The sequence below is a fragment of the Nelumbo nucifera genome, chromosome 1 (assembly GCF_055504915.1).
Source record: "Nelumbo nucifera cultivar China Antique chromosome 1, China Antique-T2T, whole genome shotgun sequence".
Lineage (NCBI taxonomy): Eukaryota > Viridiplantae > Streptophyta > Magnoliopsida > Proteales > Nelumbonaceae > Nelumbo > Nelumbo nucifera.
In genome coordinates, this window is record NC_142649.1 from 7,779,883 (window position 1) to 7,805,250 (window position 25,368).

Below are 25,368 nucleotides of genomic sequence, written 5' to 3' on the forward strand. Positions count from 1 at the left end.
CCATCCAAACGATCGCAAAATTGGACCAGAATGTAAAAATACACCGAACCGGATTTTACACCCCATCCAAACGCAACCTAAGGGAAAATTTCACTTTAGTACCTTGAACTTTGGGGGTAGTGTCAAGTTGGTACCCAAACTTTCAAATGTGTTACTGTAGTACCTAAATTTTCAAAAAGTGTCAAGTTGGTCCTTACCATTAACTGACCGCCAGTTATCTATTGAAAATGTCAAAACCACCCTTCAAAAGATGACACGGTTCATTGTCTTCTACCTTGAGACTGAATCGGTTATCTTCAAAGAAAAAGAGAGAAAAACATGAAATATGATAGAGGGAAACAATAACTGAAAGCAAAAAAAGAACTAGACAATAATGTATTTCAGATCTAAAGGTAGACGACAATGGCTTCATTAGTCTAGAATCTCAAACACCTAAACTGGTTCAGTCTCAAAGTAGAATACAATGAACAATGTCTTCTTTTGAAGGGTAGTTTTGACATTTTCAACAGATAAGTTGCAGAAATTAGGGTTTCAAGAGAGTGAAAGAAAGGAGAGAAGAAAAGAAGAAGAAGAGGAAGAAGAAGAAAGGGAAGTGTCAAGAGTGTGTAATGTTCACTTTATAATTAAAAATTAATAATTACAAGAAGGCCCCTATCCGGGTGCCCAAATACAGAGAGAGTACAAGAAAGGAAAAAATGACCAAAAACACCCCTATTTAACCATTCTCAACAGTCCCCCTCAAGCTGAGCATATATGTCAATCATGCCCAGCTTAGAAAGGTTCTTAGCAAACTTTGGATGGTGAACACCTTTAGTGAGGCAATCAGCTAGTTGGTTTTCTGACCTTACAAAAGGAAGGCAAATCTCTCCACTAACAATTCTTTCTCTAATAAAGTGTCTATCCACCTCAATATGCTTTGTACGATCATGTTGGATAAGATTGTGAGGAATATTTATGGTTGTTGGGTTATCACAATATAGTCTCATTGGAACATTTGCTTGGATGCCCATCTCAGTCAATAAGGTCTTCAACCAGAGTAGTTTAGACACTCCATGAGCCATTGCCCTGTACTCTGCCTCAGCAGTAGAACGAGCAACCACAGATTGTTTATTCTCCAGGAAACCACATTGCCTCCAACTAAGGCACAATAACCAGATGTAAATTTTCTATCATCGATGAACCTTGCCCAATCAACATTTGTATAAGCCTCAATCTTTAGATGGCCGTGGTTAAAATACAACATCCCTTTGACAGGGCATCATTTCAAATAGGCTAAAATTCTGTTAACTGCCTGCATACGAGATGTCCTGGGTTCATGCATATATTGGCTAACCACTCCAACCGCATAGGAAATGTCAGGTCTAGTCAAACAAAGATACAAAAGGCGTCCTACCTATCTCTGATATACCCCCTGTTTGGAAGAACTTCTTTTTCAGTAGAGTTCAACTTGTGGTTGGGATCAATTGGAGTTTCTATAGGCTTATACCCTAATTTCCCAACCTCATGAAGCAAATCAAATGCATATTTCCTTTGTGACAGAAACCCCTTCTTGGATCTTGCAACTTCAATGCCAAGAAAGTATCAGAGATCACCAAGGTCCTTAATCTCAAATTTAGAAGCAAAGAATGACTTTAACTAAAATATACCTACGATATCATCACCTGTCACAACAATGTTATCAACATATACTATCAACATTGTTACTCTACCATCAACTCTTCTAATAAATAAATTGTTGCCACTAAATATTGAGAAAAACCAATATTTAAGATGGCATTCTTGAACCAGTCAAACCATTCTCTTGGAGACTGTTTTATCCCATACAAAGACTTCTTCAAGCGGCACACTTTTCCATCACTATTAGGGAAACTTACCCAGGTGGTAAGTCCATATACACTTCCTCTTGTAAGTCCTCATTAAGGAAGGCGTTCTTTACATTCATTTGATATAAATGCCACAAGTAATGGGCGACAAGAGACATGACCACACGAATAGAGTTCATTTTAGCAATTGGAACAAATGTTTCCAGATAATCAATGCCATAAGTCTAAGTGTATCCTTTGGCTACAAGCCGAGCTTTGTATCTTTTAATTGAGCCATCTACCTTGTGCTTAACAGTATAAACCCACTTACACCCAACAAGAATCTTATCTTTGGGGCAAAGAACAATCTCCCAAGTTTGGTTCTTTGTTAGAGCCTTCATTTATTGATTCATAGCTTCCTTCCAGTGGGGGCACTACATTACCTCTGTAACATTGCGAGGAATGGAAATAGAAGAGATAGCAAAAATATGGGCACAATAGGAAGGTGAAAGAGCATCAAAAGACACATAGTTCATGATAGGATACTTGCTACATGTCCTCTTCCCTTTTCGAATGGAAATAGGAAGATCAAGGTCAGAATCAATAGTAGGATTGTTAGGAGGTTCAATGTTACCTAAGTCTGGGGAATCAGATTGTGATGGGCATTCTGCTTCAAAAGCCACCCTCTTATTGTGCCTGATGAAAAACTACTGCTAGGACCGAGGTCTATACACAGGAGGAGGAGGAGAAGGAATAGAGGTAGGAACAGGAAGGCAGAAGGGAGTCCGATTTTCACTTGCATTCTTCCCCTAAAGAGAAGGATGAGATGACTGGAAAAAGGAAGAGGATTCCAAAAATGTAATATCCTTAGAGACATATCTCTTTCTAGAGAGAACATCGAAGCATCTATAGCCTTTCTGGACTGGAGAGTAACCAAGGAATACACACTTAACGGATTTAGGATCAAACTTGCGCTAGGAAGGACTCATATCATGAACAAAACAAATACAACCAAAAACCTTAAGGGGTAGATTAAAAGGAGGTTCATCAGGGAAGAGTAGTTGATGAGGAGAATGAAGGTTAAGGACCCTTGATGACAGTTTGTTAATGAGATATATACAACTGTCTCAATAGCATCATCCCAGAATCGAGTTGGAACATGAGTTTGAAACAACAAGCCTCGAGCAATTTCAACCACATGCCTATTTTTTCTTTCAGCCACCCCATTTTGTTATGGAGTATGACTATATGAACTTTGGTGAATAGTACCCATGTCTTCAAGAAATCTATGCAAATGATGTTTAAAGTATTCATTGGCATTGTTAGATCTTATTATCTTAATTCTTTTCTCAAAATGTGTCTCGATCATATTCATGAAGGTTTGAACAATCATAGGAACTTCATTTCTACTTTTCGTCAAGTAAAGCTATGTAAACTAATTGTAATCATCAACGAAGAGAATGAAATATCTATACCCCCATACAGGGGACAGCATATGGGCCCCAAACATCAATATGGATCAAATGGAAAGCAACATTACTTTTTTTTATTCTTTGCAAAATATGTGTTTCTACATTGTTTGGATAAATGACAAACTCCACATTCAAAATTCAATTTGGACACAGAACCAAACAATTATGAAAACAAAAACTTGATAGAATCGACAAACATATGACCAAGGCAACAATGCCATAATTTCAAAAGACTCATTTTCTCATTGGAACAAGACTTAGTCTAGCTTGACAATCCATGCTCTGAAAGTCCATTTAGGAGGTAGACTCCATCCACTTCATGCCCACTTCCAATCGTCTTCCCCATGCTCAGGTCCTCAAAAACACAATGGTTGGGAAAAAAAGGTTACTAAGCAATTGTAGGATTTTGTTAGAGAACTAACGGATAATAGATTTTTTTTTGTAGCTCAGGCACATGTAGAACAGAGTCAAGAGAAAGGTTATTAGTGATTTTGACTTCACCCTGACTTGAGATTGGTGTATGAGATCCATCCGCAACAGTAATCTTGCCATTCCCCGGGGTTAACTTATATGAGGTAAAATGTGAAGACATACGAGTCATATGGGCACTAGCCCCAAAGTCTACAACCCATGGGCTAAAGGAGGTGGAACAAGCAAATGCAGTACCTGTCTTGGCATATGAACTAGATAGATTACTAAGTCCAAAACCAAATGATGAGGATGTAGCACCGTTCTCTGCAACAATATATTCTTGAATTTGTCCATCACATTAGCGGATTCAAGTACATCCAAGGGCTGAGCATCATTACCAACTGTAGCCAAGTGACCATTGCCCTTCTTCCCCATTTTGTACTTCTCCGGTTTTAGATGATGATTGATCTTCTAGCACCTTTCTTTAGTGTGTCTTGGCTTTTTGCAGTACTCACAAATAACATCCTCGACCTTCTACACAATGGGATGTTTGCTAGTATTTTGCTTGGGTCGAGATGACATTAAGGCGAAATGATCACTCACGGAGGATTGCATCATGGCGGTTCTTCAGTTTTCTTCCCCTTGTACAAGAGAGTAAGTAGTAGCAAGAGAAACAACGCCTGCACCGAGAATTTGTTGTTTGGTGAAATCAAACTCTGGGTTCAAGCCGACTAAAAAATCAAAGACTCTAGTCTCCTCTATATACTTCCTATACTTCTCACCATCTTCAAGGTCCTTCCAAACTAGAACTTTCAAGTGATCCATTTCTTCCTATATAGCCTGTAGAGAAGAAAAATGCATAGCAACTGATCTCTACCCTTGACGTATATTGCAATCTTCCCTCTGAAGCTGATACACTCTATCAATATTGTTAACTTGGGAATAAGTAGTAACTACCATATCCTAGATATCCTTGCCAGATGGAAGAAAATGTAATTTCGGGCAATATGAGGTTGCATTGAGCAAATCAGCCATGACATAACAAGGGAGTTGTTCTGTTCCCACTTTGCAAATTTCAGGTCTTTAGGATTTGGCTTTACTTCCCTTCCTGTGATGAATCCCAGTTTACCCCTCCTAGTAATGGTAAGTTTAGTAGACTGAGACCACTTTAAGAAATTAGTTACATCCAGCATAACAATGGTTATCATACCACTGGAAATATTTGCAGTTCTTGGGAGCACACCGGAAACCATCTGAAAATCCTTAGATGATTCCAAATTCTAATAAGACACCTTTTCACCAACCAAAAAGGACCTCCAATACTTTAATTGCGGTTCTAGTCCCAAAAACACGTTACCCCACGGTTAAGAACCAAAGGGAAACCCAAAAAACTAGGTTTGCGAAAAAATATAGGGACAAAAAAATCTCCCAAAAATCACATAGTGCTCAGAAAATTACGAGACCACTTCCTGTCAATCCCAAATTGAAAAGCGACGTGAATGGTCTAGGTTTTACAGCTGAAAAAAATCATTAAACCTGTTGTACATGGCTCGACATCAGATCTGGAATTTCTGTGGTTTTTTTCCTTGAAAAATCCACCAAAAATCATAGAAATTTCATATAACGACAAGAATCATACCAAAACGTTTCTAGAATTAGGGCGAATCAAATTGTGTTGGTTTCATAGATTGCCGCCGACACCTGTGTGGACTACTGACGTCATTCGACGGCGGTCTGACGTCAGCAATTCACCTCTTGGTAGGAGATCAACAAAAAACTAACTCCTAGATGCTTCTACCCGCTTTGATACCAAGTTGCAGAAATTAGGGTTTCAAGAAAGTGAAAGAAAGGAGAGAAGAAAAGAAGAAGAAGAAGAAGAAGAGGAAGAAGAAAGGGAAGTGTCGAGAGGTGTGTAATGTTCACTATTCACACCCTCAAAAGTTCACTTTATAATTGAAAATTAATAATTACAAGATGGCCCTATTTGGGTGCCCAAATACAGAGAAAGTACAAGAAAGGAGAAAATGACCAAAAACACCCATGTCTAACCATTCCCAACAAACTGATGGTTAATTAACGGCAGGGACCAACTTGACACTTTTTAAAAGTTCAGGTACTATAGTGACACGCTCGAACGTTTGGGTACTAACTTGACACTACCCCCAAAGTTCAGGGTACTAAAGTGGAATCTCTCTAAATATTAATTACACATTAAATTTGTAAACTTAAGCTTTAGTATTTACAGTTTAGGCTAAGTTTGGAAGGAGTACAAATACAAATATTTAGAGTGCAAATTATGTATTTTATATTATTGTGTATGTATTTGCAATGTATATATTTGTATTTGTACTTTTTTCAAATTGAGCCTAAGGAAAATTGTCTAAAACTCACCACGGCTTTTAACCATTTCTCTTAAACTCACCATAACTTTTCAAAACGTTAAGGGAACCCCATGTAAGTAAGTTGACGTTAAATAGACTAATGGATATTAGTAGATTACTAATTTACCCTTTAGTTTGTTGTAAATGAAAAATAAAGCAAAACTTTGATAAAAACAACAAAAATACATCTCATATATTTCAGTATACAATTTTTTCTTGCCCATTTTACATATTTAAGTAGAAAGGGAGCTTCAAATAAAAAAAAAAAGAACTCTTTTAATTCAAATCAAACTCATCTAATGTTCTATACCTACTTGCACGTTACAACTGTCACTTTATCCCTTCAAATTTCAAATGCAACAAGAAATGTGATCAATAAAAGATTTATGGTCAAGAAGATGATACGTGGCTCACAAAGGTGTTTTGAATAAAAATTAGGATGTCATAAAAATATATTTAATAAAATTGACATCCCTTCACGGGCAGTTTGATCATAAAAATTGCATTTATGGTGACGTGGCTCTTAATAAACACTATTGGTGCTCCAAGGGATGGTGGGTTTTGGAAAATAAAAAGTCAATGACATGGGGTTCTCTCAAGGTTTTGAAAAGTTATGGTGAGTTTAAGAGAAATGCTGAAAAGTCATGGTGAATTTTAGACAGTTTCCCTTACACTAACTTAAATTTATATTTAGTTAAAGTAATAATTGATAGTAATTGTAAATTAAATTATATAATTATTATGTATATAAATAATAAATTTACTCATATGATTTATCATATGTAACATTTTTATGTAATTAATTTTAATTTTTATCCAAAAAACCATAAATAACGAAGGCTCTTCTTAAGCTAAGGCTACTTAAAGAAAACCTCCTAATCGTATTATTTTTTCTTTCCTTTCTACAAAAAAGAAAAAGAAAAAGAGTTGTATTTTTTTTGGTAAGTATAATTATGGATTGAATGAATGGCTCATGGCTGGTTTAGACTTCTGTATTTTCCTCTCTACCAAAAAGAAAAAAAAGCGCTCCCACTGAAGTCCTTATATCCACGTCATCAACAACAAACAGACTGGCGCAAAAAGCGCCAATAGTCCCGCCATGATTAAGCTCCTTAAAACCCGAATCCCAATAGTCAGGTCGCCGGAAAAATCGTCTTCTCCGGCGCCGATCACAACAGCATCAATTTCTTCCACCGCTAGAGCATTGACAAAAATTTATCCCATCAAAATAGATCTCCCCGATACCATGCAAAGTATCTAACATCAGGCCCAGAGGGAAAAACACCCTTGGTTTAAAGTAATTGTCCAAGGCACGACCAGTGAAGTTTGAAATTCGGATTGATTGTTGGTCGGTCAAAACAGTGGTTCCATGGGCTCCGGGCAAAGCAGCGCCTAGGAGAGCTTCGCCGTGAACAACAGCATCTCCGGCAACGTATGCCACGACGAGCCAACAATGAGACGACGTCGATTGCGTTTTAGGAAGACCTTTCCGGTCCAACGAACCAACTAAAAGAACTAACAGAGAGTCACTTCTAGTGCATGAAATTGTCCAGAAACCGGCCTTCAATCTTCATGGCTTCATAATTGTCCTTAAAGAAACCTGACATCGAAATGCCAAAAGTTGATGGGTGTTAATTGCTAAATGACATGATCTTTGTATCTTATATCAGGCATACAATACAGAATATATGGAGTTAATTACTTGCTCATTGGTGGCGCATTTCTTTTTCCAGGAATGCTGCATTTGTGCTTAAATATATGCACAGAGTAGGTTATTGGTTCATTGGAGATAAATTGTCTCCTTTGATTTACGAAAGGACGGGATTATTTGCTTTTGGCATGGCAATCAAGAATTGAGCTCTGAAGCTAAATGCCCCTTCTCTGACAATCTCATCATGAATTCTCAACCCGAAGGTCGAATTAGAGAAAATGGGGATTTTAATAGCTCAAATTCTTCTCTATATGGGGATGTTGTTGATACGACACTAAATATCAATATTGAAGCTGAGGGTATGGAAAGTCGCTCTATCATCTTCCGTCTTCTGCTCTTTTTTATGGCACTGACTTGTAGTTTGTTTTACAGATAAGAAACGAGCAGATTTGGTGGAGTGGTTAAATGGTATTCTTCCTGATTTAAGGTTGCCGTTGGAATCTTCTGAACAGGACATAAGAGTATGTTTGATTGATGGGGCTGTTCTATGTTGTATTACAAACAGGCTCAGTCCTAGGCCTGTAAATGAGGTTGGGTTGGATTCTTTTATCCATATCTGAATGTTCAAATAAAACATTAATGCTGTTAATTGTTAGCTTTAGAAGTTGGGTTTTTCATTTAGTTTTATTTTTCCTGTAGGGGAGTAGTTATGGCCTTTCTTCTGAGGTGTATATGGATAATGTTAAAAGGTTTCTGGCTGCCATGGATGAATTGGGGCTGCCCAAGTTCGAACTATCAGATCTAGAGCAGGTATATTTTTGTTTGATGGACTTGTACTTGTTTTCTTTTATGTTTTGAATGCAAGGACTACAAAGCTGAGTCATGGATATCTCATGTATGCTTCCACAATGTGCAATTGTGCATGGTGTGTCAAGCAGTTCGAATAGAAGGAAAATAGATCTGCACAGGTGTGTCTGACTGATGACGTTACTCAGAATCCAGGTTTATTAAAGTCAAAATAGAACGAAAAAGGACCATCCTGTCCTTGCATAAGAATTACATGCGAATACAAAAGAATGATCTAGTATGTAATCTCATTTTACAATAGATCACCCAGTCTACAAAAGGTCAAGAAAGCCCATGAATTGATGATCTAGTATGTAATCTCACGATACAATAAAACGCCCTGAAATTGATTCTTTGATAAAAGCATCAGTTTGCCTATGAAAAAAAAAAAATATGCCTGGCATGTGTCCTTGCTTTAGTAACAACAACAAGCTAGAACAAGTTCTCTCACCCCAAAGCAAATTGAGAGAGCTGTTACCATCTTCTAATATCTTGCCCTTTTGTTGTGAATCTTTGGGAAAAAATTTTTGGTCTTTTTGGGTGTAAGTGGATGATGCCTCTACAAATCAGGGGGATTTTCGACCCTACAATTTTCAGGTGGTCTAAGATAAGAGGTAGAGCATTATGGAGATGAGCTAGGGCTGCTTTAGTTTGGACAGTTTGGGAGGAAAGAAATTACAGGATTTTTAATGGTAAAGAAAGGGATATAGCTATTGTTTAGGAACGTCTCCTAACAAGGTTCATTAACTGGGTCAAATCTATGGACTTATTCTCAACTTTCTCCTTTGATGATATGTGGAGAAACTGGGAATCTGTTGCAAACTCTTCTTCAGTTAAGGACAAACCTGTAGTAGACTGGAAGCCTCCAGAAGAAGGCTTTATAAAGCTCAACTTTAACGGCCTAATCGGAGTGGGGGATGTGGTTAGTGCAGAGGTGCAAGCGGCTCTACAGGGATCACAAATTACTAAAGAGTTGAACTTTAGGAGGTTGATCATTGAAAGTGACTCTAAAGTGTAACTGGGTGGCTGAAAGAACTGGAAACAGTAGCTTGGTCTTTTAGGGGAGAGATGAGAAGATTCAGGTGGCTTACCTCTAATCTCACTGTGAGAGTTCAGTGGGAGAGGATGTCGGCATTTGGGCTGGCTGACCTACTAGCTAAGCAAGGGATGAACAAGGATCACTTATTCTGGGCTCAATTTTAATTTTACTTTGTATGTAAGGCAGCAACTCGCGCCTTTTGGGAGAACTCTGTTTTTGTAACCACTTGTCAGTGTACTTTATACATTAAACTTTATCCTAATAAAATTCTTCATTATTCATAAAAAAGAGTATACTTTATTAAGAGAGCATGATTATATACATTCACAATAATGCCCATGAGGCACTGTACATCTATAAAACAGAGAAGAAACAAAGAATATGATACATCCCATCCCACAATATTACAAAAGGACACATGATTAAACTAGATTATGTACACATTTGTCTGGACTCCTCCAATTGAGGTGGTGACACCATTAGTTTATTCACAAGAAAGTTGTGTGGTGAGCATGTTGTAGCCTTAGTGAAGATGTCAGCAATGTGCTGGGATTATGTAGTAGCCCCAGTGAAGATGTCAAAAAGCTGAAGATCTGAGGAGACACGAGGGAGAGAGACAACGCTAGCAAAGAGATGATCTCAGATAAAATGGCAATCCACTTCGATGTTTGGTGAGCTCATGAAACACTGGGTTGGAGGAAAACTGAAAAGCATTCAAGTTATCTACATAAAGAGGTGTGGGGGCGGAGAGAGGAAAGTGAAACTCTTGAGGTAAGCCTTGTAACCATATAATTTCACTGTAGGCAGCAGACAAAGCACGATACTCAGCCTTTGCATAAGATTTAGGAACTGTTGGTTGCTTTTTAGCATGATACTCAGAGATAGCATGATACTTACAAGATTTAGGAACTGTTGGTCACATAAGAATTAGCATGATACTCAGACATAGCTTGTTGCTTCTACATGGTGTATACCTGATCCTACACATATAGTGTTCATCTTATCACACACTAAAACATATATATGTATATACTTATGCATATTAGTATATGCATGTATGTGTTGCACTCACAATCATACAACTTTGGATCTGCTAGAAACAACACATGGAAAGCAGGCTGGGAACATCAGTCAGAAGTAAATACGTCAATGTTCTGTACTGTTATCAGAAATACCATCAACTGGAATGTTTACTTCTGATTTGGTGTTTCTAGTCTGGCTTCCATGCCTTGTTTCTGGCAGATCCAGACTCCAATCATATATCAAAAGAGTTGTTCTTCGAAGAACATTGGCCCTTTTTTGTTTGAGTTAGTTCTCTACAACATATCCATCCACTTCTCTCAGTCTTTCATAGTTTATTTGTGTATCATGCAGGGATCTATGACTAAAGTTTTGGAGTGCCTTTGGACACTTAAGCAACAATTTGGTTCCAGTCTTGGGGGAGATAATAATTTGGTTTCAATTTCCAAGCCTGGAAGCCAGCAGAGGAAGAAATGGAGAGTTTCAGAAAATGAACATTTGGAGGGAAATACTGGCAGCCAAGGGGATGCTACTTCATCTGGACAGCATACAACATTATCCGTAGAAGAGAGACAGAAGAATCTTTCAGACTATCAATCAAAAAAGAATAGTTCAGACTCAAAATTTCAGCATGTTCTGCATAGTCCTGTCATGTCAGGTATGGTTACAATTGTTGTTATGGCGGGGGGAGGAATGTATCTTGCCAGAGTTTCATGGGAGCTGTTCTAGTTAGATGTTTACTGCCATATGTCTTGCAAATGACCATTATTTGCTAGAATTATGTATTTTTTTTTTGAAGGATAAAGAGAAAATTCATTAAAAAAAGTACAGCAGAAGGTCATAAGACATCACCAAAAGCATGAGAGCCAAACCCAAAAGGCTCAATGCAACCACAGCTTACAACCGTGATCATTATTGCCCAATCACCCAAAAGAAAAACGAAAGCATAGACCCAACACGCCCCCCCCCTCCCCCCCACAAAAAAAAAGGGCCACTAGCCCGACCCTAACCAAAATCAAAGGTCCCTATCCTAAAGCACCCATCAGTCTTCATCTGTGAATTCATCTTCTTAGGTTGAGAATTCCTCGTTCCATTCCCCTCTCCGTTGTGGATGAGCTTTGTTTTTCTCTTTCTCTTCCTTTTTTCTTCTTTCCAATTCCTCAAATGCCTTCCTAGAAAATCCCTCACCACCAAGAAAAACAGTCCCAAGCTTTTCCCAATCGTAACTTCTCTGTTGACTAGATTCTGTAAAGTCACTCCTTTTAATTCTTCAACTGCATCAGAGTTCTGCAGTGGGCTGGTCACAGTAGGGTCAGAAACATCACCAGTCCTCTTGTCTTCCTGACGTTTCTTCAACATAAGGGTAGCCGGTGACTGAATTGGCAGTCACCCCTCTATGATCAGCGTCAGTAGTCCCATTGCCTCTCCATCTTTTTCTTCTATATACCCATTTAAATTTTTTTGTAGGTCCTGCCACTGCCACGCCAAGTTTGAGCCTTGAAAATATCTTTGTCACATGAACAATGTTGTGAGATCTCGAGTTGTGCAGTTTCTTGATGATTATCCCATTATTCTGATCCTCCTCCTTTTCATGATTAACCCTTTGACCCACATCTCCTTCCAACCTGAATCTCCTCATAATGCAAATCTTCGTCATCCAAACCTTCTTCAATTTGCCTTTCGGCCTGTCCTCCAGTGAGCTCATCACTGCAAGAAATTTCCTGTCCCTCATCCTCGCCCTCAATTTCCATCTCAAAACCGGTGCTAATAATTCTTTTCCGAGTCTTTTCATCCCCCCTTCCAGCCTCACTGATTCAATTGCTAGAATTATGTATTCCTAGTTAACCAAGCAAAGTTACCTAGTATTCATTATGCATTTTGTTTTTGGATTTCTCTGTCTCTCTCTCTCTCTCTCTCCCCACTATTAGTTGGTGATGCCTAAAAGGTAACCTAAGGAAACATTATTGTTAGGGGTTTCTTTTTTTTTTAATAAATAACTGAAAAAGATTAATTAAGTAAAATAGGGAAGTACAAGGAGAAGGGAGAGATAAACTCTCTTAACTCTCCCTAAGCAGTACCATAAGGCTACAACATAGCCCAAAATAGCTAATTCTTTCCCACCCTTTTATAGCCAATACATCACCAAAGCAGTTAGCATCTCTTTTCACCCAAAGCATATTCACTTCTATTCCTTGTGTCAACCACTTAAACCTTATTCTTTTATTAATTGTAGTCCCACCAACCCAGCTCCTCTTCCTTATAAAGCCATTTTATAACCAGTTTTGAACCCCCTTCAATTATCATTTTTCGAATATTCTTCCTTCAACATTTCTGAAAACTCTCCCAATTTCTGATCAAAGTTCAGCTTAATAAAACCACTTATTGGAGGAGACCAAAGTAGCCTCATGACAGCCTTAATAGGAGCAGAATCAGCCACTTCCTTCCAACTACTCATCAAGTCAGCAGCAGAAATATCCTCAAATAATTTAAAGATTTCACCCAGTGGATCACTCTAATGGTGATGGCTTTGATTACCAGTCATATGATTAGATGCCTCAGGGTCATTGATTGAGGAGGCCTTAGGAGGGCTGGTGAAAACATGTAGTGCATCAACTTGTTTACTTGAGCTCACAAGAAAATATGTAAAAGGAGTTGAGTGTTTCTTTCCAACTGTTGAAGGGCCGTACCATACTGTTCTAGCTGGTCATTAAAATAGGAGTGACCACATGCATGGAGAAGGACTTAGCCAAGTTTAATTTTGAATACAAGGTTCATTTGGAAAATGTGCAGTCACAGATTTTAGGCCCATTTCGTACCTGAACCTATATGTTTTGCAAGGAAGGACATATGCCTCTAGAAAGCTTTATGATTCTTCTTTTCAATGCAAGAAATGGAGTATGATTTGGCATTTTCTACATAAAGTTATGACCATTTTTTTTCCAAGGGTGCAGAGCTGACTGCCAGAATTTAAAAATGTATTAATTCCGAGTTCTTTGAGTTTGTCCATGCCTTTTCAACTTTCTAAGTCCAGTTTTTCTGGAGTAGTTCATGAATCTTGTTATATGTGATTCATTGTAATTAGTTCTCTTGGAAATTACTCAAGCTTGGGGGGTTGTTTGAAGCAAGTCTAGGGACATGTAAGAACTAATAAAAAGTAGGTTGGTATGAAGTCTAGGGACATGTAAGACAGAAGATAAAGTAATATCATTGGTCACTCTAACTGTCCCCTTCCTAGCAATGGGGATATGTGAACCATCTGCTGTAGAGACTCTGTCTCTATCAGAGCACAACTGATAGGAACTGAAAAGGGTAGGGACATTAGTCATGTGCTCAGTTGCTCTTGAGTCTATAATCCAGGGAGGTCCCTCCTTACCTGAAAGTGGATGCAAGATTTGCAGTTGCATATGAACTACCTGTATGTGCAAAAGAAGTGGTGTAGTTGGCTCCTGCACCCTGTTGTCCATTTGGAAGGCTAGAGCTAGTTGTATCTTTCTTACTCATAAGCTATCCAAACCTCTCCAATTCTGTTCTCACTGCTGCTACTGCAATGGATTCCCAATCAGTTTGGGAAAGAGGGGCCAAAGAGTCTTCTGTAGTGGCCACATTTGCATTTCCCTTCTTGTTCCTTATCTGGACAGACAGAAGATTTAGATGAAGCTTCCAATAAGTATCCCTGGTATGCTTAGGCTTCTTACAATAATCACACACCAAGTCCTTCTTATCCTCCCTTCTAGTCTCACTGCTCCCCCTATCTCCATTTGGCTTAGGTTTGGTTGTACTAACCATAGCCGACTGGTCAATCCCAGGCTGTCTCAGCATGACGTTCCTCCTTCTCTCCTCTCTAGAAACAAAGGCATAGGCTTGAGAGAATGTCACACTCTCCCTAGAAAGAATATGCTGCCTAGCAATGTCAAATTCAGGGTTCATCCCTACCAAGAACTCAAAAACCTTATTTTTCTCTACCAGTTTTTGATAGGTTGCTGCATCATTTACACTTTCCCATACCATAGTTTCTAAGTGATTTATTTCCTGCCAAAGGGTTTTTAGCATGGAGAAATACATGGCAAGGGTTTTTTCTCCCTATTTTATACTAATCACCTGATTCCTTAACTGATAGGCTCTGGCTACATTTTGCTTCTGAGAGTAGGTTTCAGTCACTCCATCCCAAATCCCCTTAGCAGTATTAGCCCATAGGAAAATTTTTCCAATATGAGGTAACATAGAATTACACAGCCAGGACATTACCATGTAATTCTCTTGCACCCATCAGGAAGAATCTGTATCAGGTTTCTTCTCCTCCCCAGTGATGTATCCTAATTTTCCACGGGCACCAATAGCCATATTGGCTGATTGTGCCCACTCTAAATAATTTGTACCATCAAGTTTTACTGTAGTAATGATTCCAGACCCAAAAATATCATTACTACCTCCAACACCCAATCCCATGGTATCGGTGGATTCCACTTCGGTACTCCAAACTCTCCATCTTACTTTAAACAGTTCAACAGTAAGGTAAAAAATAGATTGGAGATCTTCCAAAAGCAATTCAATATCACACACACAGAAACCAACCCTTTTGGAAGAAGAAAACCCTATTTGGAGAGAAATCTCTCTCCTCCCCATGCTTCCCAATAGAGAGAAGAGTGAATCGATCACTCCAGGAGGCTCAGAAAAATCCAGAAACTTAACCACCCTCTTTAGAATAACAAAAGAAAACTAACAATATCTGGGCGCCCAAGATCAGATAAAAAACAAAGAGTCCAACTTTTCTGGGACTCTTCCCTGTACTCCAGTTCTTCTTGATTTTGATGTCGAACAGTAGATCACCTTCCTGATGACTAGATCCCACCAAAAAATCCAAGAATTGGGCAATCTATAGCAAATCGATCAGCCCTTTGTTACTTCATGCAGTCGGCCGATCTAGGGCTGCATGAGAATGCTTCAAGAAACCCTAGCCGATGGCTCTGATACCAAGTAGAAATCTGCTGAATTCAAAAATATGAACAGAAAAAGTAGTTTCTTGAAGAGAGAAGGAAGAGAGAAGGAGAAGAAGAGATCTTGAAAAGAAAAGAGAGCAATAATCTGGCCGCCCCCTTCACTTATTATTTATACTAAAAATATAAGAGCAGTACAAACAGCATATATAAGACTCAAAAACATAATAAAATTTGGACTCACATAACTACTGTGGTCCCCACCACCTATCTAACAACTAACATAAAACATCTAATCATAAAACAACACAAAACTGATTAATCTTCAACACTAAGAAGGGATTCTTGTATCTTGCTCTTATCTCTTTGGTGGATTCCCTGAGTGGTGAGAATGCCTATTTGAGTTCTATTTTGTGTCTCTTCCTCAGCCTTATTGTGAGATTTTTTTTTTCTGACATCAAGTTGGTATCTGAGCTTTGTTCATTACTTTGGGAGTTTTAGGCTTTTAGTTTGCTCCAATGGTTCGTGGACATGGCTTGGTGAAGTATTGATTGTTTTCCACGAGAGAGAGACCTGTATGATGTTGAAATGGATGAGTTGAGGAGGAAAATGCAGCAATTCCAACAACATCTAGAGTGCTTTGAAGCCTTGAGTCATGATGCATCATGATTTTGATCAGGAATAGTTTCATGAGGAAAGAGAAAAGATTAACCCCTTCCATCATGAAGTATTGAGTGAAGAGGCTTTTTCCTATCATAATGCTCTAGGGAATGATAGCTTCCATTGAGATTTTCACAGCAAGGTGGAAATTTTTGAATTTGAATGAAGGATATACCTGATCATCTAAAGGTGAAGCTTGTGGCTATCAAATTGAAGAAACATGCTTCTATTTGGTGGAAGCACCTCAAAATCCAGTGCTAATAATGAAGCACAAAATAGAACTTTACAACAACATTGATGTTTATACTTTTGTAATGCCTAGAAATGAACATGTCTACCAGGGTATGAGATAGATGGAGGGTTGTGCATCAGATGAATATTTATATGCTTTTTGTTTAAATAGTTTATTTTTCTGTTGCATTTCTTTGTAGAGTCATCGGCTGCATTGATACATCATGTTGGACATAAATTCCATGAGGTATTTCAATTGAAACAAGGATGTTATGCTGATCTTCCTCCTGCTAAGATTTCTGAAATGCTGAAATCAACCAGTTTAGATGTAATTTCCTGCACCTTTTTCTTGTAAATAATACTCAATATCATGCCTCCAATTCATTCTCACCTTCCCCCTCTTTCTTCTTATTCAATTATGTTATTTATTTATTGCAGAATGCTCCCACTCAGTCACTGTTAAGTGTTGTAAATGGAATTTTAGATGAAAGTATTGAAAGGAAGAATGGGGAAATACCTCATGTATGACAGTGAGCAAACAAATCAATTTTATATTAATGAATGAACATGTGAATAACAGAACCTCTAATGCAATATTCTTTGTGAAGCGTGTGGCATGTCTATTGAGAAAAGTTGTACAAGAGATTGAACGGCGGATTTCTACTCAAGCAGAGCACTTAAGAACTGTAATATATTTCAAGGAATTGGTTTTTTGAAATTAAATTATTTGTTCTCTTTTATAACTATTATTATTATTATTATTATTATTATTTTCTTGTTCTGCAGCAAAACAATCTCTACAAGGCTCGTGAAGAGAAGTATAAATCTAGGATCAGAGTACTTGAAACCCTTGCAGCTGGGACTAATGAGAAGACCAAGGTGTTTGAGCAATTGATAATCATACATTTTGAACTGTTTGGGCAATAGGCATGGGCATATTTTAGGTTCTTTATTATACCAGTAATGTTCACTCTTTTAATTTGAAAATGGTTTTTCTTGGTACAGATTGTTAACGAACTTCAGCAGACAAAGGTCCAAATCTGGTTATTGATCTCATTTTCTTCTTTCCATAGATAATACCAGTTCTTTATTACAACTCTTGTTCATCTTCAATTTCATCGTCTTTTTTCTATTCTTTTTTTTTTTTTACATAGATCCATAGATCCTTGGTTCACACTTTATATACTGCTATTTCTTTGTGCATATCGCAATTTTTTAAATCTGGATTAGAGATCAGACTGGGAAGCAATGCAGTTCCTGGTTAATCAAGCAGTTCAACCTCTTGACTGGCAAAATGCCTCTAACACATATAATTGGAAAGCTACCTGGTTCCTGGTTTTCTTTTCTAATTGGATGATCCAGTTCAGTTTTCAAAACATTGATGTATCATATCTTTCATTTTCAATATTTTCTTGGATCCATCTGTATAGTTGCAAAATTTGTTAATGAAAATTTTTGCCTCTGAACTGGATGAACACATTTTTAGGACACTGCAATATGCAATGAATTAGGATGTGGTTTATTTTTATAGTACATAACTAAAAGATGCACCTATATGTCTGGAAATCTGTTAAATGAATTATGATTTGGTTCTTTTGTTGATTCTGGGAGGAATTCCTTACTATGTGTCTGTTGATTGTGGGATTCCATATTGCAAATTGTATGTTTTGATACATAAACTGGTTCTGAGTGGTGGCTTCCTATATTGGTTGGATCTTTTTTTAATCCATTTTATGAGGGATGTATTTATTGTTATAATTAGGTTAATAAATTAAAGGGTAGGGAATCCATACATTCTCTAAACCTGATTTTTCATTCTTTCAGTCCCTGCTTCTTATTCTCCTCCACTTCCTCCTCTTTTCCTACAATTTAACCTTGTATAAGAATTAATTCAGAGGCAACAAAGAGACTGAAGATAAAGTAGAGTGAGGTTGTTGATGTAGGACCAGCTCAGTTCTAGTCCTTAGAGAATGTTGAATTGTCTTCTTTGATCAGAATTTTATGGCTGTTGATGGCTGTAATGGCTTCTTGAAGGAATAAGAGATAAAATAGGGAGAGAAAATACCTGGGATCACACTAGGGCATACTCACCATAGTTAGCATAAGCTGAAGAAAACTCAATAAATTTCTTTGCTCTTTGTTTAAAACGTCCATACATACTTATAGACTCTAAACTCATAATAATCCTAGGAGTCAAACTGTTTGACTCATAATAGTCATAGGAGTCAAACTGTTAGACTCAATAATCCTAGTAGGACTCAAACTAAGCTGTCAACTGTCATATCTTATTTCAATTCAAAGAAGACTCAATAACTCTAATCCTAGTTATGCAATGACTCTGAAATTTTGGACATAAACAAAATATAACTAGACAAGTTAAACCCTATCATTGGACCCCACAGAAAAGTGCAAAATGACAAAAATACCCCTACTGAGTACTGTCAAAAAATACTGAAATACATAAAATTTCATAAACTTCCAATTTTGACTCTTCAGCTCCTGCATCATTTGTCCACACAACAGTAGAATTCAGCCACAAGTATTAATGATCAAATAAAAACAGATGAATAGAAGAAGCAAGAAGAATTCCTAATATAGTTGTTGACTATGGTAGAAACGGAAAAGAATTCTTTTTTTTTTAAGATAACAGAAAAAATTTATTGAAACAAAAAGAAGATACAAGGAAGCTGAAAAGCAATCACCCGAAAAGAAAGGTCGACCCAAACAAAAACCCGATGAGAACAAAACAAACTCAAATCAACCATCAAACTAAAAAGACCCAACTAACGAAAGCCCCTTACCCATAACAATACACTACAGAATAAAAGGCGAAACAAACCAGAAATCAAAACAGCCCAATGCCCAGCAAAAACCCAAGAAATACACCCAAACCGCAACTTGCCACTTCAAGCATCTTTCTCAGTTTTTTGAGTACAGTTTTGTTGTCGTTTGTTGACTGATCATTTGGGTTTTCTGACGAGCTTGTTAGGTCCCATTTCGAATAGTCCACCCTTTAACCTTGTGAAAACCTTAGAGACTGGGATCTGCTGTTGGGATCTTTTATTCCTTTGATTTCTGAAATCTTCTGATTGTGTTTAGATTCCCCACCGCTGCTTTAGGATTCCCTGCTGGCTTTTGACCCCTGTCTTCAACCACCAACCCCTCAACCACTTCTTTTGGCTTCTCTCTGCAACCTCTGGCAATCGCTTCCATCTCTTGCCTTGTTGAGTTATTGCAATTAGGATTAACCGCTGGCAGATTTATCAAACCTTCATTCTTCCCAGATGTTTCCTCCACAGATCTAAAGGCTTCTTTTGCAAATTCCTCCCCTCCTAGAAAAAAAGGCCCAATATTTTGCTAACTTTCACTCTCCTATTCACTACTTCCTCAATGTTAGTAGTGTTTTCTACCAAATGGGGCTCATTGATCATTGGTTCAGACTTATTTTCCTCCCCTGAATCCACTTCCATCCCCTCCTCTCTAATCTCCTCTAGAGGGAAAGTTCTATACTTTTTCCTTTTATATGTTCTAACCCCCCCCCCCCCCCCCCTCAATTCTTACCTTCTTCACCTTCACTTTGCTCTCCTTCAATCCCCAAATCCTTCTTCCCTCCTTCCTTCCCTTCTACACATCTGTCTCCTCCTTCTTTATTCCCCCACCTCTCTTCCACAATTCTTATTTCCTTTGCTCCTTCAGTCTCAATCCTCTAATCTCCCTTTAAGTTCTCCCCCTCTTTAGTGGCTCTGCTTTCATTCCTTCTTCTCAAGGTTAGAGGATTGTCTTCCACGATCTTTCCTTCTATTGCCACTTCTTGCTCTCCCCCAGCCACTCCCTTTATCCTTTCCAGACCTTCTTCTTTTTTATTCTTGGTGACCAACAATTCTTCCCTATCTTTCTTTTTGTCCTGTTACAAGATTCTGAACTTAGACTCCGCTTGCGCAGAGTTGGAGCAGGCGTAGGATTAGGAAATCATAGCGAAGTGCTGGCTCGTAGGATTAGGAAATCCCTACCTTCTATCATTGCACCAAATCAAGGAGCCTTTGTGGAGGGGAGATAAATTATCAATCAAACCCTAATAGCAAATGAAAGTGTGGAGGACTTCAAAATATCTAGTAAGGAGTGGTGTGTAAACTTGACTTGGAAAAAGCTTATGACATGGTGGATTGGTCTTTCTTACTTCAGGTGATGGTGAACTTTGGGTTTGGAGACAGATGGTGTAAGTGGGTGATGGGATGCCTTAGAACTTGTCATTACTCCATTTTGGTAAATGGGACAGTGGTTGATTTCTTCCCGACTTTGAGGGGGAGAAGGCAAGGAGACCCTCTTTTTCCGCTTTTGTTCACATTGATGGCAAGCGTTCTGGGAAGATTAGTTACTAGAGCATATTCTAGGAATCTAATGAGAAGGTTGAGAGTGGATAGGGACAGGGCATCATTGACTCACTCAATCAATTGCAATTTGCGGATGATACAATGCTTTTTTGTGAGAGTGGTGTAGAGAACATTAATGTGGTCCCCACCTTGCTTATGTTTGTTTATTTATGTTTAGTTTCAGTCAGTAATTATTTTCCATTTGGTAGTTATTGGTAGTTATTCTCTTTTCATTGTTTATGTAAACAGTAGGGGTAATTCAGGCTTTTCCCCTATTGTTTCTGAGCTTTGCTGGAACTAGATGAGGATGTAACTACCAACAAGTGTCTTTAGTATACTTTGGTTTCTTGCAATGTTCATGTACTAGCTCCCTCTTATCTTCCTTATTCATATCCCTCTCCTTGTCACCCCCAAACTTTGGTTTGACTACTGCCAAGGCTGATTCAAAATAATGTTGATGCTATAGCATAACTTTTCTCCTACTTTTTTCACTGTGTATTAAGGTAGGCTTGTGATAAGGTCACACTTTCTCTCGTGAGAAGTCTCACAATATCATATTTAGAATTCCGACCAGCTAGGAATTCAAACACCCTATTAGTTTCAACTTGCCTTCTGTAGTTTGGGCATCCTTCTGACTTTCCCACTCAATTGTCTCTAGGTGGTCAATTTCATGCCACAAGGATTTCAGGGTTGAGAAGTAAACTGAGATTGGTTTCTCTCCTTACTTAAGGTTGTTCACTTCACATTTCAGCTCATAAGTCCTAGCCACATTAAGAGGTTGGGAATAGGTTTCTTTCATGATGTCCCAATTTTCCTTAGCTGTTTTTGCCCACAAATAATTTCGGTTGATGTGAGGCTGCATGGAGTTGCACAGCCATGTCATAACCAAATAGTTCTCCTGAACCCATTTGGCATAGGTCGGGTCCTCCTTAGTTGGTTCTTTCACATCCCCCAACAAATAGTTCAGTTTTCCTCTACCCCCAATGGCCATCATGGCTGATTGGTCCCATTCCAAGTAATTTGATCCGTCAAACTTGACAGTTGTAATCTTAAATGTGTTCTCGGACATGTTACCAGAACCACCAGCCCCCAAAACACCTTCCCCTTGATTCTTAACTCCATTCTTGTCAAGATATTGGTCAAAAAGCACCCCTTTTAGCACTGAAATAAGTGAAACTGCACCCAGAATTTGTTAACAGTCGAACTAGGAGGGTGAATTAGGTTCGGCAACTACCCAGAAATATTAGAACAGCTCTGCTAGATTTCCAGAAAACTAAATCACTTAGTCTGGAATGGTGAAACAGGTCCAACTACTGCTCCGGAATTAACAACAGTCTTGAGTTTTAGGGTTTTCTCTTGATCTACGATTAGTCCTGGGATTAAAACCCTAAAACTCAGGAGAAAAGGGGAGATTTCCCAGCCGCATCTCTCAGAATAATCAAAAAAGGCTTCTTTTCAGATCGATCTCAAAAAAAAAAAATCAACTTCAGAAAAAAAGTCTGGCCGCCACCTTCAAACTGATGTCTGAACCCAAATCTTGAGGATTCTACCCTTCTTCTGATTCTTCCTGATTGCTGGATCTCTCCAAGGCTCTACAGTCCCTTGAGTAGCAGCTGCACACTGCCAGCAACCTCCAAGAATCAGCCGATGATCTTCTTTCTGCTGGAACTTCCAACCCTAGGAAGTTCTCATGTAGTCGGCTTGATTAGACTAACATGAGAAGCCATTGGCTCTGATACTAAGTTGTATAGTAGGACTGCAGTCAGTTCTAGATATAATGTACAAAATAAGAAGAGTAGTTTGAGAATAAGAGAAGAAGGAGAGAAGAAAAAAGAAGAAGACGAAGAGGAGAAGTCAACAGAATTGTGGGTCATGTCTATGATTGTCGCGTCACAACAATTTATATTAACAACTGAAAAATAGGGGAAAAGCTTGAATTACCTCTATTGTTTACATAAACAATGAAAATAGAATAACTACCAATAACTACCAACTGAAAAATAGTTACTGACTGAAACTAAACATAAATAAACAAACATAAACAAGGTGGGGACCACATAAATAAGGTGGGACCACATTAATGTTCTCTACAGGTGGAAACCTTAGTTGGTTGAAAATTATGAAGCTGACTGTACAACTTTTTGAGCAAATGTCGAATTTAAAGGTGAATTTTGACAAAAGCTGTTTAAAAGGTCTAAACATAGAGGAGAGGGAGGTGGTTGAGTGTGCATGCTTATTAGGTTGTGAAGTTTCCAATTGGCCTTTGACGTATTTCGGATTGCCCCTCAGCGATAACCCTTTGAGACAAAATTTCTGGGATGTAGAGATATTTGAAAAGAGACCAACTTTGTGGAAGAGAAACTATTTGTCTCTTGGGGGAAGAGTCACTTTAATTAAGTCCACATTAGCTAATTTGCCGATCTACTTTATGTCAACTTTTAAAGTGCTAGAAAAGATTTCTAGGAGATTGGAGAAGTTAATGAGAGATTTTTTGTGGGACCCAGGAGAGAGAGGAATGATCATAGGGTTAGGTGGGAATTGGTTAGTAAAAGCAAGGGGTGTGGAGGTCTAGGCCTATGGAATATTCAAAATAGGAATTTGGTGTTATTGGGTAAGTGGGTATGGAGGTTTCCCTTAGAAAAAGAGAAGTTGTGGGCAAAGATTGTGACAAATATTCATGGGGTTGCTGGTAATGGCTGGGATGCTGGAATGTCGGCTAGGACTACAAGAGCTTCTCCTTGGAAAGCTATCCATGCCTCTTGGCCTCACTTTTTACTCTGGATCATGTACGATTTGCATTCTGGCTACCTTAAAGTTCAGATCTGTTAGGGTTGATCAATCTGATCAAACCAACCCAGAAAAGATGTATATATATTAAACTTAAGTGAATGGACAAGATTGTCTTTACAAAGAAAATAAAAGAGATGTACACTAATGTACACGCCTATCATAGTACAAGAAAGAATAATAAAATAAAATAGAATTACAAAACTACCCTTTTTTTCTCTACACTCCCCCTCAAATTGATGCTGGGGGTATAAGCATTAGTTTGTCCACAAGAAAATTATGTTGGGCTTTGGTGAAGAGATCCACAAGTTGTAGGCCTGATGAAACATGTGGGAGAGAGATGTGACCCGCGTGGAGAAGGTCACAAATGAAGTGACAATCCACCTCAATGTGTTTAGTACGCTCATGAAATATGGGATTGGATGCAATCTTGATTGCACTCATGTTGTCAGCAAACAGAGGAATAGCAGATGAGTGATCAATATCCATGTCATGAAGTAGCGCTTTAAGCCAGACTATTTCAGTGCATACTGAGGACATGGCTCTGTACTTGGCTTCAGTAGATGACTTGGAAACCGTTTGTTGTTTCTTGCATTTCCAAGAAATCAGGGAATCACCAAGGAATATACACCAGCCAGTAGTAGAGCGATGAGTGTTAGGGCAACCTGCATAATCAGCATTTGCATAAGCTTAGACATGTGTGGAGGAAGAGGATGGGAAAAATAATCCATGTGATAGTGTACCCTTGACATAACGAATACTCCGGAGAATTGTAGAGTAGTGAGGCTGATGTGGAGCAAATACAAATTGACTCATGATCTGAACTGCATAGAAAATGTCTGGTCTAGTCATGGTTTGGTAGATAAGACTACCTACAAGCCGCCGATATAGGGTAGCATCAGGGAGAAGATCATCCTCATCCTTACTCGGCTTACGGTTAAGCTCCAAAGGTGTATCAAATTGTATGGAGTCAGTTAAGTGAGCAAGAATCACCAAATCAGAGGCATATTTCTGTTGGTTGATAAACTAACCTTGATGACTTCTTTGAATTTCAAGCCCAAGGAAGTATGTCACTAGCCCAAGATCTTTCATTTTGAAGGAGTTACTAAGCAGAAGTTTCAGTTTGTTAATACCATCCACATCATCTCCAGTGATAAGGATATCATCAACATAAACTAAAAGAAGAGTCAACCCTTGAGCTCGCTTGAGAGTGAAAAGAGAGTAATCCGATGTACTCTGCTCAAAACCAGCCTCCAACAATATTGTACGAAAGCGGTCAAACCAAGCTCGTGGAGCTTTTTTAAGACCATATAGGGATTTCTTCAGTTTAGACACCAATTGAGGGTTGTCACAGTAGCCGGGAGGTGGTTTCATATAAACTGTCTCTTGTAACTTTCCATGGAGGAAGGCATTCTTGACATCCATCTGATGAATTGTCCATTGTCTAAGAGCAGCAATGGCTAGTAGCAAACAAATTGTTGTCATTTTATCCACAGGAGCAAAAGGTTTATCATAGTCAATTCCATACTCTTGCTTGTAGCCTTAAGCAACCAAACAAGCCTTATATCTGGCCAAAGTACTATCTGATTTGAGTTTCACGGTGTAAACCCATCGGCTACCAATGATGGAGGCATTTGGGGGAGGAGAGACAAGATCCCATGTATCATTTCCAATAAAGCCTGAACCTCTGAATCCATAGCATCTTTCCAATGCTTAATTGCTACGGCCTGGCTGTAAGACTTAGGAATATCTATGGATGACAAA

The 25,368-nt window shown here is 38.4% G+C and overlaps 1 protein-coding gene and 1 long non-coding RNA gene across 5 annotated transcripts in view; one reads left to right on the forward strand and one right to left on the reverse strand.

Annotated features, from left to right (window-relative positions):
• The first annotated feature begins 7,031 nt into the window (after positions 1–7,031).
• LOC104586983 (kinesin-like protein KIN-14K) overlaps positions 7,032–25,368 on the forward strand; it is a 105,265-nt gene continuing 86,928 nt past the window's right edge. Inside the window, exons 1-9 of one of the 4 annotated variants that reach the window (XM_088896427.1) lie at positions 7,032–8,076; positions 8,150–8,307; positions 8,417–8,527; positions 10,977–11,280; positions 16,648–16,775; positions 16,886–16,969; positions 17,056–17,133; positions 17,234–17,326; positions 17,453–17,479. In XM_088896427.1, coding sequence (XP_088752553.1) covers positions 7,962–8,076; positions 8,150–8,307; positions 8,417–8,527; positions 10,977–11,280; positions 16,648–16,775; positions 16,886–16,969; positions 17,056–17,133; positions 17,234–17,326; positions 17,453–17,479 — 1,098 coding nt within the window. In that variant the 5' untranslated portion in view covers positions 7,032–7,961. Of the gene's footprint in view, positions 8,077–8,149; positions 8,308–8,416; positions 8,528–10,236; positions 10,374–10,976; positions 11,281–16,647; positions 16,776–16,885; positions 16,970–17,055; positions 17,134–17,233; positions 17,327–17,452; positions 17,480–25,368 lie in introns of those variants that run through there. The other 3 variants (XM_088896425.1, XM_088896424.1, XM_088896426.1) reach the window with 3 other exon arrangements.
• Positions 10,269–25,368, reverse strand: part of LOC148802872 (uncharacterized) — a 91,766-nt gene continuing 76,666 nt past the window's right edge. Inside the window, exons 2-3 of the long non-coding RNA XR_016081248.1 lie at positions 10,500–10,582; positions 10,269–10,399 (exon numbers count right to left, since the gene is read on the reverse strand). This is a non-coding gene — a long non-coding RNA (uncharacterized LOC148802872). The remainder of the gene's footprint in view (positions 10,400–10,499; positions 10,583–25,368) is intronic.